A 15000-nucleotide genomic window follows, 5' to 3' on the forward strand; every position below is an offset into this window, starting at 1 on the left:
TTAAAATCCCAGTGAAGAGGTTAAGTCTGACTGTTCTCAACCGACTTTTCCCCTTTTAACCTGAGGACATATTCTTGTTAAGCCTTTGACTCAAACACATTTTCAGCGAAGTCCTGGCCCCAGTTGTTCGAAGGGTGGATAGTGCTATCCAGCGGATAAATCGCTGTCCACTGGATAACTCAATTGGTTTTGCAAGTGTTTATTCGCTGGATAGTGATTTATCCAGTGGATAGCGTTATCCACCTTTTGAACAAACGAGGCCTAGATTTTTGCTAGATTTAGCCTCACGTATACGCGATAGCAAACTATCCGTAGCGCGTTGCTTTTAAACCAAAAAAAATGCAAATCCCTCAATATTCCTTCCTCCTTTGCCTTGTTTAAAAAAAGAAGACCTAACGACTGGCTTTTCAAAACGATTCCCGTTACACGTCCTTCCTTATCACTTCCGTTTTGATTTGTTTGTAATTTCAACAGCCAATCAAAACACCTCCCTCAGTTGGTCCCAACCAGAGCTCTCAATCCGTGGCACTGGCCAAGAGGATCACAGCTTTGGAAACGATAATGGCTCTCCGATACGTAGCATAAAAAAAAGATGCTGCTTTTTACAAGGATTTGACATTTCAGTTGATTCTACAGGCATAAACGTAACGTAAGAACCTTGTGTGTCTGGTCGTCTCGAGATAGAGGTGAGAGATGGTCAATGCAGACTGGGACGCCTAAAATGCTTTGTTGTAAGGCATGGTGGTTCACGAGTGAAGTTGTCTCTCTGGCCTTTCTGTGGATGAATTCCAGGACCTACCGATACAATTTGGCGAAGTTTTGAAAGCGAGCTACAAATTTCAATTGATGCTTCATTTTGCTGGTAGGACTGGTTGGCCCGACACTTATAAAAGAACAAGAAATGAGAATCGGGGGTCTTCTCCGTCTTGTCATGGAATGGCAGAATTACCCGGAAATCTTTTTAGGCGTGAACGAAGCAACTTGAGAAGTAAGAGATTGGCCCTCATCAAATGGCTGAAGCGCGGCAGGAGGAAAAAGCGAGAAGAAAATTTCCAGCCAGATACTATGGAGTAGCCCTAATGCATGTGTGCTTTTATTGCAGACTTTTGATTTCTGAACAAGTTTTATCGTAGAAGATTGGCGGCACAGTAGTGCTTTTTTCGTTGTTGTTCTTGTAGCAAAAAGCTGTCTTTTTCTTGCTTGCGTGTAAAACGAACGGAATAGTGTATTGGAAATCGAGGCTCATCGTCGGGATTTGAGACTGTAACAAGAGTCATACCAATCAGTCGGTGCTATGAACACAAGTTTATAACGTTTTGACTAAAGCGTAACTGGAAGCAAATATTGATAGTATCGATAGTTTGCCCGGATAAAAGCACGTGCATAAGACGACATTTGAAACAAACTGTTCTCTAGAGTAACACAACGTGGTCTGAAATGGAAAAAGAAAACGTAGAAGCTAAAGAGGTCAAACATAAGGACGGTGTCTACTAATTAACGATATTTTTGCCCCGGTGTGTGATTATGCAGAAAATGTAGATCTTAACAAGTGTTATTGAAATCCAAAAAGAAAATTGGGGGTAACCACGCATTTTTCAAAGATAATTCATGAATAATATTTGTAAAGAGCTTTAAAATACAAAGCAATGTATGGCGTTCTTTCTCAAATTGAAGCTTAATTTTCTCTCAAAAATGCATTGTTACCCCCAATTTTCTTTTTGGATACCAAGAGTACTTAGTAAGATCTACTCTCTCCGGACAGTTTTAAACCGCGCAAAAATATCCTTGTATTAATAAGCATCACCGATAGGAAATTCGAGTATCTCGAGATGCGCAGAACGTATGCGCAATAACAATAGTAGGTACCGTCCTTAAAAGATACCTGGAAAATTCAAATTGCGTTGCTTCATAGTTCAGTTGGTAGGGCATCGCAGAGGGCATGGGTTCGAATCCCGTGGAAGACGCCTGTATTTTTCAGGTGTCCATAAAGCGGTGACAATTGCTTAAATTGTTTAGTTAAGTGCGCCGGGGGATCACTTCTATCTTCATGATATTTTTTAAATATATAAATCCGCACAGCCAGCCTTTGTTCAGCTGGCCCTTGCATAATTTTTTTTTCTTGAAATGGGATCATGGATTAGCCAACTCTGTGCTAAGCGCCTCTTCGATTGGCTAGTCTACCATCTCATCAGATCCAGAGAGCCCTTCTTGAGTAGTTGTTTCTTACAAATCCAAGAAAAGCTTCCAAATTCAAACCGCGGCTAACGAAAAGACCTGTATGCGATCGTTAAATGTGTCCGCCACATATAGATGTCCTCTTCTGTCCACCGCTACTCCAGCGGGAAATCGCATCAATCCGTCACCTTGACCTTTCCCTCCAAATTTAGTAACAAATGATCCGTTCTGTTGAAAGATCTGTATCCTGTGGTTGCTTCTATCAGCCACCACAAATTGTCCATCATCATCCACTGTAATTCCCGCGGGATTATTTAAAAGCCCGTTTCCGTCTCCCCGGGACCCGAACTGAAGAAAGAGTGAGCCATCTTCATTGAAGACATACACTCTGTGGTTGTTATAGTCTGTTACCGCGATGTGGCCAGTTTTGCATATGGCTACCCCCCACGGGCAAGCCATATCCTTAAATACTATCATACCAACGGGGATCCCCTCGTGAGAAAAGATTTGAATTCGGCTATTTCCGGAGTCAGCAACGTAAATGCGATCACTGTTGTCAATAGCAACACCATGAGGATGATTAAGCTTGCCAACTTTATCTCCAAACCCTCCGAAGCTCCGTGCGAGTTTTCCCGACGGTGTGACGACCTGCACCCGATGATTCTGACCATCGGTGACAACGATTAGGTTTCCTTTTCGGCTCAGAGCTAAGCAATATGGAAAATTGAACTGGCCTTCGACTGTTCCTTGAGATCCAAATGTCTTGAGGACTTCTCCGTTCAAAGAAAGTATTTTGACTCTGTGATTGTGAGAATCGGCTACTAGTACGTGGTCGTGGGCGTCAACAATGACACTATACGGATGGGAAAATCCTCCACAATCTTCACTAGGCAAGATTAAATGACTGCCAATCCAATCTTTTGGTCTCACTGTGACTGTTACAGGGCTATCTGCCACAGGAAAGCCATTCACACTTACGTGTAACCAATAAGTGTCTGGTTTAGTGATGACGTATGCCAAGGTGTACGTTCCATCCTTGTTGTCTTGGCAACCATACTTGAACCCCGCATTGTCAGGTGTCACTCTTGAGCCAGCCAAAGAGAAAGAGAGCTTGACTTTGTCTCCGCCTCTTTGCTGTGTCTTTCCTTGACGACTGACGGCAGTCAAAGACATACGATTCACTTCACCAGTGATTGCATGCTGGTGCTGTTTAGCTGTGGACAAAATACACAATGTAGGCTCGCAAGGGGTGCTTAAAGTTTGCTCTTTTACGTGACCCAAATGGCTGATATCATTCACTATTTTTTCTTGCTCTCCCACAAATTCAATCGCGTTACTAATTGCCACTTCCGACTGCAGAGGACTTGTTAAATGTCGTTCTGTTTCTTCAACTAGCAAAGTTAGCCGCCGAATGACAATTTCTCCGACACTAAGTATTTCTAACTCGCTTCCTTGCGTGATGGCACTTTCCGCGAACAAACAACAGCCATTAGCGTGTCTGACGGTCTGTTCAAGTTCCTTTTGTCTCGAAAACAAAAGCTCAAACTTTGTTGTACAAAGGGACTCCACTTCATTTACAAGTTCATTCATGCGATTATTAAGAGCCTCAGTTATCACTTCGAAGTATTCTTCTATAGAGGCGCGAATATTCCTTTTTTGATCTTTCAAAGTCGAAATTTCCTGCTCAATAATGGTCACTTTTCCACTTAAATTGTTGACTTTTCCTTTCACTTGCTCCACCAGGTTCACCATGTTGATTTTTAGCGTTTTTGCTACTTCGTCCAACTTGCGAAATTCGTGCCCCTTATGCCTTGTCCGCGTACACTCTCGACATAAAGGTTCGCAACATGTTGGGCAATAATAACAGATCCGTTCCGATAAATGGACTGAACAGAGCGTAGAGTTCTTCAGATGATGTTCCTTCAACTGTTCAACTGGTTGTAATATGTGCGTTTTGGTTGCAGTCATTCGGCGGTGCGCAGTTGTACAAAATGCACAAAGGAATAATTGACAATCATTGCATCGCATTGTAACCTTTTCACCTTCAGTTTCACAACTATCACAGACAAAATCCAGCGTAGTATTTTCACCTACAGCGGCTAAATTCACCATGTTGTTGGCAACGAAATTAAGAGGAAAGTCTTTCCGTAAATCAAATTTCTGTGAACAAACCGGGCAGATACGTAACTTTACATTATTTGACAGTTTCAGTTTTTCGTTATTCAAACACTTTTTGCACATGCTGTGTAGGCATGGTAAAAGAACAGGCGACACAAACCTTTTCTTGCAGCTGGGACAAGCTATATCGGAAGCGCTGGGCATCTCATCGGCAAATTTCACCTTGTTTCGTTGCTTAGCCATCTTGGTTTGCTTTTCCGCAGAGTATTTTCAATTTATGCGAAGGATAAATTTCTCACAGGTTTGCCTCAAAAATGTCGCCTCTCGGTTAACTTTTTGAAGGAAAACGAACTACTCGACCAAGCAAAAAGTTAAACAGATTAAACAAACTGGACGCCAAGCTGCACAATAATGCGTGACAAAGATCTCCATGTAAACGGATGTCTAACTCACTAAGAATTGACAATATGAATAAATTAACGGGAACCATTCTTTTGAGTCTTTCGGGTCAAGATTTGCTCATTACACTCACAAAACAAATTTTAGCTGAAGTTACAAAATTGGTTCGTCCACATTTTTAAAGTGATGCCTTGGAGAGAAAAAAATGAATCCCCTATTTTTAAATCTGTTTATTGGACATTTAATAAGAAAGAGGCTTGGGCAGAGATCTTTAAAGGAATCTAAAACAAACATTCTCTCATTGCACTATATCAAAGGAAATAAGGCCGACATCAACGTTTTAACACCGGTCACGTGATCTGTGCCGTTTTCTATTTAACACGAATGGTTTTGTAGTGGAGAAATAAAGGTCTGTTGTGCCTCTAAAAGTCAGTAACTTCAAGCGATAAATTTTGGGGAAGACAAGAGGCGAGCTCGGGACTCTGCTTGAAACAGAGCAGGTCGAATTTGCATACATACATAATTGACCACTGCCCATAGGGGCTTTTCAGGGCCGATGAAACACAATCAACGAAACGACAGAACAGAACAACAGCAACTGTTGAGAATCCCAACTGGCCGGAGGCTAACCAGTTGGCTATTTACAAGAGTAGCGGAGAAGTTGAATCACGAAAAACAAATTAAAAGAGTGCTCAGAACGGGTCTTGAATCCTGGGTCCTGAACTCTCCATCTCAAGGCAAGCGTCCTAATCACTGGGCCACACTGCTTCCTCAAACAAACAGTGGCCGATCCCCTTGCCTCACAAGAAAGAGACAACGACTAGATTGGAAAATTGACTGAAATGCGTCCTTAATTTAAAACAGGAATAAAGGAAACTACCAAGAAATAGTCGAAGACCAGTTGCCTAGCTTTGAGCTGTAAAGGACACCAAACAGAGTAAGGAAACAAAAGAAACTGGATTGCTGGAGAGTGCTTTCCCGCGCTTAGGAAGTAGCGCCTGTCGTACTTGATTCAAGATCGGATTGGTGCATTTCATTATTTGCGCATCTAAAAATGAATGACAAGAGACATCAATTGGGGCGTGGCTTTGGTAGGTAGGTAGGTAGGTAGGTAGGTAAAGTACACCTTAGTTAACGTCGGTAATTCCTTTACCCTCCAGAGGGTATTCTCCCAGGAAGCCGACGGTGGCTTCGCGATATCTGTGATTACATTGTCAAGTCTTGACGAAACAAAACCATATTTAGCGATAAAGAGAGCGAGTAAATGAAACAAGACAATAATACCGAGGTGACCCTTCTCAAAAGCCTCCCATATTAAACAGGAGGTTTTCTGTGGTCCCCTCGATAGAAGTTAGGGAAAAGCATGTCAATATTGCAACAACGCAAACTATGATTGACTAATTGAGTGATCCGACTGATTCATTGAAACAACAGCTACGATTACAATATCAAAAGTGTATTTACAGACAAGACAATGTAATGTTCACATCGTTGATTATATTTTCAGTCGCTAATTAGCTATAATGATATCATTGTTTGAAGTTCACTAAATCGAGAATCTGCGCGAACTGGAAAATGAGACGCTCGCGAAGTTTGGTGAAGACCAAGAAGTCGACCCTTATTTTTCATATATATAATTCCACTAAAACTCTTCCCTTGCGTATGATGCCCGCAGTAAAGTGTACCAAATTTTTTCGACAAAAAAATGAAATTGACGTCGACCTACTTAGACACAAGAGAAGTGTTATTTAAATTCTTGCTGATATGCCTCGACCTGGCAAGTTCTCCAATCAATATGACAGACGACTCAAATACATAAATTCTATCAGTGCCATAGTTGTAGCTGGAATCACAGTGTCAAGCGGTGTAAGTCGATGGCTGTGAAGTTATGGGAGGAATGGGTTCAGTGGCCCGCAATGGTCTGATTACGGGAGACGAGCGGGTTAGTAGGTCACTCATGACTCGTCCCGCGGGACGCGTACTATCTAAGGGCTGCAAACAAGCTGTGGACGGTGTCTTCTCCACACGGCGAGACAGCTGAAGAATATGATAACAACAAAATATAAATCAAACACAAATAAAATAAACACATTTCCATTTCTTTTTTCACTGACCGTGGCAAATGAGTACGAGTGCAAACTATTTGTGGCATAGAGCAATATTTCCACAACCTGAAAGCATTTAGTCCTGTTCCGGGACTCCCTCTTACCCCGCCTTGAAAATGGGCCTGGAACCCAGGCCGCATTAAATCTTTCTTTCCTTACAAGGACAGACTTAAAGCCGTGGCCAAATGGCTAAGGTTTTATGTAGAGCTGCGTGTTGAGACTGCAATTATTTTTATATCGGAAAAACTAAACGACGATTGTATGACAGAAAAACTGAGCATTATTCCTAGGATATAAAGTTAGATAAAAAGTTAAACGAAATTGAATCACAAGCTGGACTATTTGTTTCTTTGCATACCAGTTTGTGTTGATAACGCAATAATGAAGCAATAATGTTCCTATTAAATTCATACATACAGTATATATGCACAGTCAAACATCGATTATTCGGACGTAAATTGTCACGATTTTTTTTTCTGGTCAAAATTTGTTCGTGAATATTAATTAATAAGAATGAAAAATGCTTCTTAAAAGCGTGTGTCACCTTGCTTTTATTGTTGCTAGTTAAAAGCACTTTCCTTCTGAAACTCATTGTTAGAGGTAAAGTACTGCAGATGATATGAAATTCTGACTCCGAGCTGTTTTGTCGCTTAGTGATATCCTATGCTATATTAACTAGTTCAGCCTTTACATCGATTTATTGCGATCTTCTCTCAGTCGGTACATTTATGGGATCGGGGTTTTTTATCCTCGTTTGGTCACGACGAGGCATAATTTAGATGTTCTCTTCCTGACACTGCGAATCACACAGTAATTTTCATGTAAGATTTTTTTGTCGGAGTTTCAAGGTTCCCTTTATTTACATATCCAGTCTGGCATCTAATGCAATATGATTGGCTCATTCCGAGCATCCGCCTGTAAGTAATACAGGACTCTCTCTTAAGACTCTCTCTTTTCCCGCCCGGCGTTCCAGGCCCATTTTCAGGGCGGGGTAAGAGGGAGTCCCGGAACAGGACTAGAAAGCATTCTGATTGCATTAAAAATGGGACAGGAGAAAACAAGATACCAGCAATGGAGCGCATGACTTGCAAACTGTCCTAACAGATGAATGTGGACGGCTTCAAACAGATGAAAAAGGAGTCGATCGTCTCTTTACCTGTCTTGGGCCTCGTCGGACAACCTTCCCCTCTCGCACCAACACACCAGCAGATATATCCATCGCATCTACCTGGGATAGAAGATAACCGTTTACCCTTCTTGTTCTTTACTTTGGAACCTACACCTCCTCAATATGAGAATAAGAGCTGGAGGACCCAGCAGTGACAACTGCGTATAAGATATGCAATTTTCTTCCTTGTTCGAAGTTACTTTAAAAATTATTTTACTCAAGTCGCTTGGGGAGAAATTCAACTTAAGATCTAGGAAAATAGAAAATCAGTTTCTGGGAAATAGCAAAACAATCCAAACGTTAACCAATGATTGCCACCAACCATCAGAATAATAAGTATTTAAAGGGACTGGGGGGGGGGGGGGGGTCGGCCGGAGCAATTGGAAATGTGGCATAACAAAACTTAAGTCTCTAGAAAACGATTTGGAATCAGTACTTGAACTAAAAACACTGTTTGCCCTTGTTTGTAGTTTCAAAGTGTGTAACAATAAAAGAACAGAGTCGAGTTTCAAAGGAACAATTGGCACTTTCTTGTTCAACGCAAAGAAAAACGCAGATTATTGTCCACAACCTAGTTGTTTCGTTCGTGCAGAGTTTGAAACTAGCGTATCAGTTCCTCATTCCTCCTTTAGAGCACATCCAAAGCACAAGTATAACATACTCACCAAAGGAGGTGGTAGCGGTGTTATGTGGCCAGCATCTTCGATTAGATACGAGTTATTTACCGCGTTGATGTCAAAATCATGTCTCTGATTATTACTTTTTGATGGTTTCCAGTCCCTCAATGAATCACCTTTTTGCGATGTCGGAACCAGTTTTTTAGTTTTCGCACGAGCACGTATTGCCTGTCCATCACTCTCATCATCCACAACTGAAAACTTAGTGCGTACTCTGCGGAGTGGAAAGGGATAGCAACTAATTGATCTAGCATGCAGTGCTTTTATTGCTAGCGATTGTTTTATGAGCCACAATGTTGGGGTTGAGATAGGGCGACGGGGCATGGCGAAAGAAAATTTTACCACAATTGTTTGTAATCTCGCAATCTGATTGGCTAATTTGCCGTCGTCGATAAGAGTCTAGACAACGCTGCTCGCGTCAAGCTCGCGTCAATTTGTTACGCAATGTAATAGCCAATCAGGAACGCTCGTTTTGGGAAATAAACCAATCACATTGCGAGAAAGTTATAGACAACGCTTGCTCTTTCTTTGTGTCATGATTTTGGTCACGCTCTAATATCGTTGTCGATAAGAGTGAACCACTTTCGATTTGTTAAATGGGCACGGCCTGGTGGAAAAGCCTGTTGACACGAGAGCCCCGACCAGTGATTAAAAACACGCCGACTACCACAGCAAGGGCGGAGGTATCACGTTTTAAAGTGGCCTGATGGAATTAACCCTTCACCACAACACGGGAATAGCGACAATGATGACAAGTTAAGGCCAACGACTCTTAGGGCGTAGGGCAAACGGCGAATCTTAGTCGCGTCGAATTTATTAAAAATAGGTTCCACAAAGAGTCGACCTCGTTTCAGCGTGGTAGCAAACGTCGAACCTCTGTCGACCCAATTGCACAAGTTTTACTTCATTAGAACACGGGAATAAGCAAGTGTCCCCATGCTATTGACTCGATGCGTGGTTAGTTACTGCTAGGACTCGTTCGCGAAATGCCGATATACAGTGCTCGTCGTGCCTTTCTTTGGTAAGTAATTGCGAAAAATAGAACGAGAATACTCGCATTAAATACAGCTCTGAGAACAGTGTATCAGAAACGACAGCTGGAGCAATAGCTGTCGTCTCTGATACACTGGAGAAGCGGATTCATTTCCATCACGCTGTGCGAAGTCAGCAATGAGAACAATAACTTTCGAGGGCTCGCCATTCCCGGTCTCGAAATTGCCTTTGTACAGCGCATGCTTGTCAGGAGGGAGGGGGGAGGGGGGGATTAGCGTGTGGCAGATGGGGGAGTCGCTATATTTGTGACGTTTGCGCAGTCCATCACATTTGAATCAATTATTTTGTAACTTGCATGATTTATGAAATGAGTTCAGCGCGTGTTTAAAACGGCGTTTGCTGAAACGCCAAACCACTGTCGCATTATCCGAATTGGCCAATCGAACCAATTAATTTGAGTCACACTCAATTGCGGCAAACGTCACACCATTCATGCACCTATTTCAAAATTAATAGGTTCGACGAATTAAGTTCGACTAACATTCGACGTTTGCCCCCGGCCTTAGTTTTCTCGAGAAACACTTACTAATTAACAAATTACCTGTGTGAAGGTAGTTTTTCGGGGGAAATCTTCATGACTGCTATTACATTTCCACGCTCATCATACACCACATCTTTGATGCCTGGTGGCCGGCCATACTGGGCCTGTAAACAAAGACACACGACAAACAATAATCAATACAACAAAACGAGGAAATCTGCGCAATCGCAATTCGACAGGCGTCTAAAACCGAGCATCGTTCAGTCAATACGGCAGTGAACAAGCTAGAGAGATTAGCACTGTCAATTTTACAAGACAAATGGGTCATTCTTTTTTATGTGAACACATCAAAAAATGATGTCGAAAATAACGTTGAAAAGCAGTTAACAAGCTTGAAAGCTAGGGAAAGTAGGGGTAATTTCTGACGTGGTAACCCGGTCGGTTTCTTTGATCTTGGCCCCTTTTTCCCGAGGGGGGCATTTGATCTTCCATACCCCAAGGGGGTAAATTCTTAGAGACACCGTATAATAATCACTTCATTTAAGTCAAGTATTAAGTCGAGCACGAGTGCTCTACTAATTGGGGAGACTACAAATCAACTGAAATCAGAAAAAATCAAATCAAATGTTGGGGTGCGTTCGATTGAACGTATTCCGGAATAGGAATACATGGAATATAAGTTAGAAATCCTTCGTTTTCACGGAGATTCATTTTAAAATTGCCAAACACCTGCTAAATGCTATTTTGAACATATCTTTATTATCCTTGCTGCTTCGAAACTTGCCAAACATACCGTGTTAATCATCACTCCACGTATTCTTATTCCGGAATAAGGTCAATCAAACGCGTCCTTGGTTTTTGAGGAGAGGGGAAAACCGGAGTACCCGGCGAAAACCTCTCTGAGCAGAGTAGAGAACCAACAAACGCAACCTACATATGACGTCGAGTTTGGGAATCGAGCCTGGGCCACATTGGTGGGAGGTGAGTGCTCTCATCATTGCGTCAGCCCTGCTCCCCACACACCCTCCATAGTGGAATGGCCCCTATCAACTGAGCTATCCTGGTAAATCGCAAGTTCAAGTTTTATCCGGGCCCGCAAAAGGTGAAAGAAATGATGTGGGAATCCCAATTTTCAAAGAGTATATTTCAAAAGCGAGTAATTCCATCTGAAGTTTAATGTTTAGTATTGCCTTTTGTCAGTTTAACTCTGATCTTACTAAAAACAATTAAATTTAGTAAATATAAGAACACTACTTTTAAGGTTCAAAAAACCTTCTTTTGAAGATCCAGAAAGGTGCTTTAAGTGTAAAGATACAGTTTACATTCATTTTTTTTTACCGTTCCTGTTTATTTTCTTATTTATCTTTTAATACTTATTTTACCTGTGAATTAGAAAGCTGACTAGCACTCCAAGATCGAGAAGTATTGGTTATTGAAGACCACGGATAACTTCCAAACCTACTGTTTTCTGTCTTTCGCTGGTTATTTTGGGACCAAAACACCACAAATAAATGTTAATTCAATAAACAAGTCTATCATTTGGTATAAAGTTTATTTAATATAGTATATTCGAGAGTCAAGCCTGAAGGAGACTTTGAGGGTGGACGTTTTGGTTGTACCCGGCCATGCTCCGAGGTTTCTGATGCGGTAAAATATCACGTATATTTTGCGTGCAAATAAGAAAGAGCAATGAATCTATAGAAGGAAACGGCAAGAAAAGTTCCAAACCTTGCCCCAATTCATTGATTTCCACGACGAGTTTAACATAGGTCCCCCTTCACAGAAGAACGTTTTAAAGATTTTTGACGTATATAATATTATACATATAGTTTACAACTTATTGTCTAAAATTAACTTTATCATGTTTAATCCCTGACAAAAAATTCATCACAGTAATAGGTGCAGTTTTTCCATAATGGGTTGGCCACCATGAAAATTGATGGGCTTTGACCTCCGGGCATCTTCTTTTCTTTTTACTAAATTTGCCAAATTTGGGCTCATCAGAGGTGGGTCTTGTTTTAATTGTCCCTTCCACAAATCTCGTTCCCAGGGTCTCTCTTCTCTGCATCCATTGTCGTTGAGGACAATGGAGGCAGAGAATAGAGACCCAGGCAACAAGGTTGCCCTTCCAATTGTATACATGTAGGCCAGACAGTTTGTCTTAGACAGTTTATATTCCTTCTTGAGTCTTAGCCTCTTTATTGTTTTTACGTCTTTCAGCTTTAAAGTTTTAATTTTACTTTTTTTTTGTTTGTTTGTTTGTTTCTGTGGCTTCGTTACATTCTTTGTTGATTTTATGTGATACTGAGTGATGTGCTCTAAGATGTGCAATTCAGCGACCTCCTAATTTCTTTGCTAGGTCATGCAAGATACATCCAGAAATGCCTCTATTCCAATAGTCCATGTGTGAACACTGAAGAAGGCTAAATTTGAGGTGACACATCTTAGAACACACAATTTGGTATGTATCAAAGATATCAACTACAATGAGGCTCATTTTGCTTTCTCAAGCTGGTACTCAAACCCGCAAGAACACCGGCATACTGTATTTAGCAATGAGTTTTCCATTTTGTTTTTAATTCAAGGGAAAAGCAAATGATTATCATTTCGTCTCACACTGTACCTTCAGAATAGAAGTAGATGAGGACAACATTGTCAGCCCTGTGGTATTTACTGGGTCGTGTCTAACATTATCCTGCAGTTGATGTTCGTGTTTGTTCAAAAGGGGGGAAACATCAACTCCAGAGAATGATGGCAGTTTTCCTTTGTGTGGTTTGAATGGTACGCGCATCTTCTTTCTATCTTGGATCTAAAACAAAGATAACAAAGTAAAGTTTGAGAAAGTTGCTGCAAAAGCTACATTGTAGATGTTCAAGAAAGCTAAGAGAAAGTCTATTAAACAACAGAGAGGTGCTACAATAACATATTAGATAGATCTAATTTTAGGCAGAGAAAAATCAGTACGTCTTTTCGAGGGTTTTGCAATATTGAACAAGAGTGACTTATGGAGTTTGAAGTCCTTTGCCAAACGTACTTTTTATTACACATTCATCCTTAAATGAATATACGTACAGTTATTTACGAACTGGGAAGTCTGTATAGCGAAAAACCGTGACCAATGTCTTGAAAATGCTGCTCTAGGCCGCAGGCTGAGGGCAGCTTTTTCAAGACCAAGGTCACAGTCTTTCCCTATATGAACTGACCCTGGTAAATAACCCTTTTTTTTCCTCTCTCTCTCTCCCTTCCTCTCTGAAATCAGTTTTGCACTTGATAGCAAATGCAGTAAGCGACTTACAAACTGAACGTTTCAAAGAGAAATATTTTTATTTGAATTATATTTCCATGCCTCTTGTCTAGTAAAAATCTGTTTTGAAACACTTAATTCTGTATGTAAACGGATTCAGTACATCAAAAAATGGACATTTAAGGTCATTACACAAGTTTACGAAACAAGGGCTAGGATCCCTCCCGGGTTGGCAGGCAAGATAGAAAAATTCTGCCCACTCCCAGAGCCAATAAGATTGTAGGATTCCCAGAATTCCGCCCGCTCATGCATTGAGAAAAAATAAAATAGGTGTATCCGTGAAGTGCAGGTTATAGATGAGGGGAAGCATAACAGTGAACCCACTTTTTCAAGTCAGTGTCAGAGACATTTGCATAAATTTTCCAGGTATTAAAGTGCAAGGATCACTTCTCTCCTTACCAGTTAATACCGGTAAGTAAAGAAATAAAACAAAAGAAGGAAAAAAACAGAGAATAAAACCAACAAATATCATTATGGAGATGCCAGAAAAAAGTATTTGAGGAATCCTTGTTCACTGGGTCTTCAACCTCAGACAAGTCCTTCATCTCCCCATCCTTGAGAAAGAGGTCCGCCATTCTCTTGTCATAATGACAATATGCTACTTCATAAAATTTGCTATTTTACATGTATAAATACATACAGTACATGGTGGCACTATGGGTGGATTTGGGAATACATGTAAATTGTCCCAAATGCCTGTCACTAATTGCCATCACAGTTTTGACACAATGAAAACAATTGTGTTGAAAACACCTGACTTCTGTCTGTTTCTAGTCTAAGTAGCCAGCTAGTCTGCATTAAGTTGCTTTAAACATTACTATTATTATTATATTATTATTATTATTATTATTATTATTATTATTTTGGATGACTGGGAAGAAAAATTTTAATGCCATATCGCACAACCGTGCGCGGCCTTAACTGTTGTTTCCAAACTCCCTGCAGTATTGCCATTGCCAAAACTCAACAGATCATTACGTGTCTACCACATTTCCTGTTACTGAATGAACATTCAAGTAGACCCGACAAGATCTAACCTCGCCTCTGCCACGTTGAATTCGAAAATAAGGCCGCGCATGGTTGTGGGATATTAAAATTTTTCTCCCCAGTCCTCCGAATTACGTCACCAGATCACCTGGTATTATTATTATTATAAATCCTAGGGAACTTTCCTTTTGTCAGACCTGGCGAGCCAGACACGTCAGTTAGCAACAAAAATGCAACAATTTGAAGGATCATTAATTTTGCATGATAATCCCTTGCATTCTTCTGGGAGGGGTATACATCAAACTCGGAGAGTGTTAATTTGAAGGCATTGTAGAGTTAGTCCTTCCAAATGCCCAGTCTAGCCGGTCAGTTCTGTCAAAAGGAAAGTTCCCTAGGATTTACATGTAGACTAGCTGGCTACTTAGACTAGAAAAGCGACTCTAAATCAAAAACGACTTTCTCATAGCAGTTCCCAACACTTTGGCCTGCTGTTCTACATGTAGCTTCTGTTAGGCATACATTTTTGTTCTAAT

General features: G+C 40.9%; 2 protein-coding genes across 5 annotated transcripts in view; both read right to left on the reverse strand.

Annotated features, from left to right (window-relative positions):
* Positions 1-840: 840 nt before the first annotated feature.
* Positions 841-4754, reverse strand: LOC138003022 (E3 ubiquitin-protein ligase TRIM71-like). Of its 2 annotated transcripts, XM_068848967.1 has the most exons (2): positions 4454-4754; positions 841-4335 (listed from the first exon to the last, which is right to left on the reverse strand). In XM_068848967.1, the coding sequence occupies exon 2, from the start codon at positions 4285-4287 to the stop codon at positions 2251-2253; it is 2037 nt and encodes a 678-aa protein (XP_068705068.1). In that variant the 5' UTR covers positions 4288-4335; positions 4454-4754; the 3' UTR covers positions 841-2250. The 2 variants fall into 2 exon arrangements, with proteins under 2 accessions (XP_068705068.1, XP_068705067.1); XM_068848966.1 differs by having other exon boundaries at positions 841-4754.
* Positions 4755-4955: 201 nt separating this feature from the next.
* LOC138003023 (uncharacterized) overlaps positions 4956-15000 on the reverse strand; it is a 15663-nt gene continuing 5618 nt past the window's right edge. The window contains exons 3-8 of one of the 3 annotated variants that reach the window (XM_068848971.1): positions 12800-12985; positions 11559-11654; positions 10237-10340; positions 8631-8856; positions 7954-8025; positions 4956-6729 (exon numbers count right to left, since the gene is read on the reverse strand). In XM_068848971.1, coding sequence (XP_068705072.1) covers positions 6550-6729; positions 7954-8025; positions 8631-8856; positions 10237-10340; positions 11559-11654; positions 12800-12967 — 846 coding nt within the window. In that variant the 5' untranslated portion in view covers positions 12968-12985 and the 3' untranslated portion in view covers positions 4956-6549. The remainder of the gene's footprint in view (positions 6730-7953; positions 8026-8630; positions 8857-10236; positions 10341-11558; positions 11655-12799; positions 12986-15000) is intronic. The other 2 variants (XM_068848968.1, XM_068848970.1) reach the window with 2 other exon arrangements.

The sequence above is a fragment of the Montipora foliosa genome, chromosome 5 (genome assembly GCF_036669935.1).
Source record: "Montipora foliosa isolate CH-2021 chromosome 5, ASM3666993v2, whole genome shotgun sequence".
In the NCBI taxonomy this organism is placed as follows: domain Eukaryota; kingdom Metazoa; phylum Cnidaria; class Anthozoa; order Scleractinia; family Acroporidae; genus Montipora; species Montipora foliosa.

What these genes read in the sequence shown, in the direction of transcription:
- LOC138003022 (XM_068848966.1), bottom strand. Translation starts at nt 4,536, where the DNA reads ATGGCTAAGCAACGAAACAAGGTGAAATTTGCCGATGAGATGCCCAGC.